The 5,851-nt window shown below is 39.9% G+C and overlaps 1 protein-coding gene across 1 annotated transcript; it reads left to right on the plus strand.

The window, feature by feature from the left end:
- The first annotated feature begins 555 nt into the window (after positions 1 to 555).
- Positions 556 to 5,406, plus strand: LOC147863501 (putative pentatricopeptide repeat-containing protein At3g47840). The gene has a single exon (XM_087320345.1). It carries the CDS (start codon positions 622 to 624, stop codon positions 3,271 to 3,273), a length of 2,652 nt encoding a protein of 883 aa, XP_087176471.1. The 5' UTR covers positions 556 to 621; the 3' UTR covers positions 3,274 to 5,406.
- Positions 5,407 to 5,851: the final 445 nt, after the last annotated feature.

Genomic DNA, 5,851 nt, shown 5'->3' on the forward strand with positions numbered 1-5,851 from the left:
CGATAAACATCTCCTCTAACATGACATTAGCGACACAAGGTTTTGAAACCCAAAGGAACCCTTAGAACATACCATAACACAAAGTGTTAGAACATTTCTAACTCAATATGTTAGAACATATGTGGTGCATGCTATGTTTTTTAGTGTTAGATCATATCTATACACATATCCAATTTACTTGTGTCTTAGTGTGACAACTACCTACCATATGAATTGTGATGGAGTGTTTGTTGGTGATTTGGCCTTGATCATGAGACTATGTGACATTACCATAGAAACACTTCGGAAAGATCCCTTATGTGACTCGCTTTATTTTTCCCAAAGAGGCAAGATTATTATTTCCCAAAATGCCCATTTGATCAAACACCCGAAACAGCTATTGTTATGTGACATTTTCACGGTGGTTAATTTACCCTCGTTTTCTTGTCTTATAATGCCCAAACTAAGGGTGTTCCATGGGAAAATAACAAAGTCCAGGGAGGGGCATTTGAAGAAATAACTAAATCCCAAATAAATAATGTTACCTGGACAGAAGTGGAGTCTGTTCATGAATTTTGGCCGATGTCTCTCTCCCCTGCAGACAATAGTCTCCAATGTTAAAATCTCCTTGATGGATGATGAATGACGATGGATCAATGCAAAACCTTATACAAATCATTTAACGTTGAAACTTTACCTGGAATTGAGCATGGGAGGATTTCCAAGCGTTATTGTGATGTTTTAACAAGCACAATCCAGCATTGTATTAAAGTGAAGGATACGTCATATGCTTTGCATTTGTATGAATATATGCAGAAACAGGGGATTGAATCACACAGGTCATTAGGAAACCATTTGGTTTCAATGCTAGTGGAAGTTGGAAGGATCTGCGATGCAAGTCGAGTTTTTGATCGATTGGTTTATAGAAGTGAAAGCTCATGGAATTCCATGATTCTTGGCTATGTGAAATGTGGCGAGTTACACCATGCTCTTGCTCTTTACTCTCACTTGCAAAATGACGAATATGTGCGACTTAGTGGGCATGTCTTTGTATCTCTACTTAGATCTTCATCAAAGCTAAAAGACCTTGAACTTGGTGTTGAACTTCACTCTGTAATTGCTAGGCTAGGGTTACTTGAAAAAGATGTATTCATTGGCAGTGCATTGGTTGGTATGTATGCCAAGTCTGGTTTGTTTTCTCGAGCCCAAGAAGTGCTTCATGACTTTCCCACCCAAAACATTGTCATGTGGAATTCACTCCTTTCTGGGTACATTGAATTTGGACATAACCAAGATGTAATTGGTTGTTTTGAACAAATGAAGCTTCAAGGCATCTATCCAGATGGTGTTACATTGGTTTGCATCTTGAAAGCTTGTGGTAATATAGTTGCCACATGTAAAGGTAGAGAAATACATGCTATAGCTCAAGCATTAGGATTGTTGCAAGATAATATTTTTGTTGGTAATAGTGTTATTGACATGTATGCAAAGGGTGGCTCTCTTATCATGGCACAAGAAGTATTTGATAGGCTTTCGGTTCATGATGGAGTGTCGTGGAATGCATTGATTGTAGGATATGCTGATCATGGACATAATGAAGAAGCATTAGACCGATTTGAACAAATGCAAGGTGATGGTATCTTACCAGATGCTATTACATTTGTTTGTATCTTGAAATCTTGTGGTGAGATTGGAACCATTGACAAGTGTCACAAAATACTTGCTGAGATTGAAAGGTTGGGATTAGTGGAAAAGAACCTTTTTGTCGCTGGTGCCTTGATTAATATGTATGCTAAATGTGGCTTGATTGGGAACGCTCGAGAGGTATTTAATAGGATACAAGTTCGAGATACGGTATTGTGGAATTCATTGATGACTGGATATGCTGAACATGGATATTCAGAAGAAATGCTTGATTGTTTGGAACAAATGCATATTGAGAGCACTGTTTCAGATGTTGTCACGTTTGTTTGTGGCCTTAAAGCGTCTAGTGACTTACGTGATTTAAGGAAGGGTAAAGAAATACATGCTGTGGTTCAAAAAAAATGCTTAGAAGAAAATGTGCTTATTGGCAATGCTTTGGTGGAAATGTATGCCAAATGTAATTGCCTTGATATGGCTCAGCAAGTTTTTGATAATCTTGCAATCCAAGACACCATCTCATGCAATGCCCTTATTGCAGGTTATGCAGAACATGGAAAAGGTGAGGAAGCACTGGAATGCCTCCAAAAGATGCAAGATAAACACATCCCCATGGATGCTGTTACGTTTGTCTGGGGCTTGAAAGTATGTGGAAACCTATGTGCAAGGGAACAGATGCATGAACTGCATCTTGAAATAGAAAGACATGGACTTTTAGAAAGAGACATTGGTGTTGGAAATGGATTGATTGATACTTACGCGAGATGTGGTTTGCTTGGTTTAGCACAGCAAGTGTTTGATAAGATGCCATCTCGGGATACAGTATCATGGAATGTTTTAATTGCCGGGTATGTTGACCACTGTCTTTCAGAAGAAGCATTTAAATGCTTTGATGAGATGCAAAGTGAGGGAGTCTCTCCTAATGCTGTCACATTTGTTGCTATCTTGAAGGCATGTTGTAGCATGGGAGCATTAGATAGAGCTCGTGATATACACATGGTAATTGAACATGAGGGGCTTCTTCAAAATGACCTTGTTCTTGGAAATACATTGCTAAATATGTATGCCAAATGTGGTTTGGTTGCCAAAGCACAACAAGTGTTTGACATGCTTCCAGTTAGAGATGTAGCTTCTTGGACTACACTGATGGTGGGATATGCTCATCTTGGTGAATGTGACAGTGTTTTTCTTCTCTTTGATAGCATGCTTTTACAAGGAATAAGACCAAATATGGTTACCTTTCTTGTTGCACTTAATGCGTGCAGCCGCTCGGGTCAACTCACGAAGAGTCAACAATACTTTGAGGCCATGAAGACAGAGTATGGTATTTGTCCAACTCTGGAACACCACACATGTATAATGGATCTCCTTGTACGTTCGGGTCAATTAGAGAACGCTGGAGCGATGATCAGGAAGATCCCATTCTCCTCAGATCCTGTCGTTTGGCATAGTATACTAGATGCCTGCAAAACTTGGGGAAATGTAGAGCTTGGGAAACAAGCCTTTGAAAATGCATTGCATTTGAATCAAGATGATGCTGTAGCATATGTTCTAATGTCTCAAATATATTCCCGTGCTGGGTTGGATGCAGAAGCAAATAAACTAAAGATGATGAATGTGACTAATGGATGCACATATAGTTCAAATATATAAAGGAATTAATACATTTGAGTGGTATAAGAAAGTATACATCCAGATTGTTCGACCTTGTTTCGGTTGTAGGCCTATGTGCAAATCTATATAAGCCATGGGAAATATCAAAAGAGATGGAAACTTTCAATATAGCTTGGTGATGTAATGTAGTACCAAATCTGGGACTTCAAGAGTATCAAAACTTGGGTGATGTTCACCAGAAGGTGACAAATACTACGGCTATTGCAAAATTGCATCTCCCAAAGCCTCAACACATGGAAAACATTGGGAACGTAGATGCACAATACTTCAAAGGAAGGCTAAGGGAAGTAAAGCAAAACAACAAAGAAATGTACAAGAAACTTGCTGACAGAAGTATGGAGGGTAAAACTCCACGTAAGTAAGAAGCAACGAGGTGTGCAACTTGTTGTGGCTGAAGATGACTCTTCTACTCTAAAAACAACTAGCGACATGAAGATGTCATGTCATTTACATTGCCACAAAGGTCTATGAGAGGAGAAAATGCAAGGTGGAGCCACCGGTTTTACCTTACGCTTTTCCATATATTAGCGCTTTGTCATCTACATGAAATCATCACCTTATATACATCTAATGAAATGTGTGAGCAAGAGGAAGATGAGATGAAGTTCATTAACGATCTTTAACAAATACTCTATTCAAAGGATGTTTTGCCAACATATTGGGCTACAGTTGATGGATGAAAGTTGTGTGTTTGCTGCCATTGGAAACCAGGAGCACACTTTAGTGAACTCAACGTCAATTTTTCGATCAGATTGGAATGGTTAGAATGTGGTATTATGGCTTATGGTGTGCTTCGGTATTTATCATGCTGTGCTAAGGTATATTCTTCATCAATGGTCAACAACCCAAATTCGAGCTCCCGTTGTATCATTGTAATTACACAATTTTACATGGTGCTATGACTAAGCAACATGCAAAGTGTACCTTGTGGGTTTATGCATTGGGTGTGGCTGGTGTTAATGGTGTTTGGGATTGTATGTCCAATAACAATGGAGTCTAAATCAACATAGGATATGGGAAATGGCATGTGAACATATGTGTGGATTATGCACTGCCGGAGGAACAAGCAATAAGGAACTAAACGAAAGTGCAACTGACCAAAAAGTCTGAACAGGACACATGTGAGTTAATGCATGCACTGATGAGGAGAAACAGCAAGAGGGGATTGAGGATTGATCAGACACCAGTCAATGATCCTTGCATTAAAGAGATATGTGAACTGACAAGTGGCAATGTGTCCTTTCCATTGTGTTAGTTACTGAGGGGTCGAGCCTGGAGATCCTAAAAAAGGACAACCAAGGATTATGCAAGTTGAAAGAGACATGAGATGCCGAAATCATGCCACTGTGTGGTATGACCACATGTAGTTGAGGTAAAAGATAAAGGTATGTGGGTTTGATCCCCATTTTAAGAGCTCGATCCCACTGAGAAGCCAAGTGAATATGAACTTATTAGACCATGTGGTTATGTAATTTGTTCACTGTCTATTTATTGATGAGAGAATGGTGACATCGTGGACGAAAGGCGTCCTCAAAGGGAGCTTTGTCTCCCTGTGTATGCAGGTATGAGGGAAAATGTGAACAATAGAAATATAGTTTTCAAGATGAGAGTCTAGTGCGGTCTCATTCATTATTGTTGGGTCACCAATAGGGCATTTGTTGGATTATAGGCATTGAGTTGCATCCACACTTGAACAACAGTTTGCCCCTTGGACGAACTATGGTGATCAGAGGGGAAACAATGTCTTTAATGTCATGGGGAATCCACCCAAGAAGATAACAAGTAGAGTGGGTCAAGGTTCCATGTATGTTATATGTTGAAGAAAGCTAAGTAGGGCTAGGCCAAGGTTTTACATTGGATGTCCATGTGGAAATGGTGACAACATATCCCATTTTCTCATGTCTCGTACACATGTACGAACATGTCTAGGGATCTAGCTCGGTTATTGCTTGATTATTGTGCTTTCTTTTATGGATGCAACTACATATATGGGTACCAAATGTAAAATTAGCGATTTTACAAACAAAATCCCTACTTTTTCATCGTCCCCCAACATATTTTGGAGAGCCATGCAAGGCGCCATTCGCTTAGCCCATGGAGCCATTCATGTGGCTGCCAAGTGTAAACATTAGGTGCCATGTGAGCACTGTTGTATGTACTGAGTTTTTTTGTAATCGAAATATTGTTGTTTGCTCTACTTAATCTCTCTCTCATTCATTGTTTCCGAATAACCGATTGTGTACTCAGGTGTCTTCCGCTCACGTAACTCTTTACATGGTATCAGAGCGTGAAGGTTGAGACTCCTCTACAACCGACAGAAAAGCATGCGAACAAGACAAAGACAAGCCTTCTTCATTTTTGGAAAAAGAAAAACAGGAACATGGACAATGGAATGGGACACTCGCTTACGACAAAGAAGCTCGATAGGAGCAACTATGCATCTCGGTCGTACAAGATGCTGTTAGGAAACAGGTCCCTCCGGATGGGAAGGGAGAAGAACAGTGCCGATGAACAAACTCGGCCGAGACCGGATGAGGAGTACCCAGCTACGGAGAGC

Source organism: Azolla caroliniana, unplaced genomic scaffold (assembly GCF_043228905.1).
Source record: "Azolla caroliniana isolate FFs.n. ecotype wild unplaced genomic scaffold, voAzoCaro1.0.p SCAF_5, whole genome shotgun sequence".
In the NCBI taxonomy this organism is placed as follows: domain Eukaryota; kingdom Viridiplantae; phylum Streptophyta; class Polypodiopsida; order Salviniales; family Salviniaceae; genus Azolla; species Azolla caroliniana.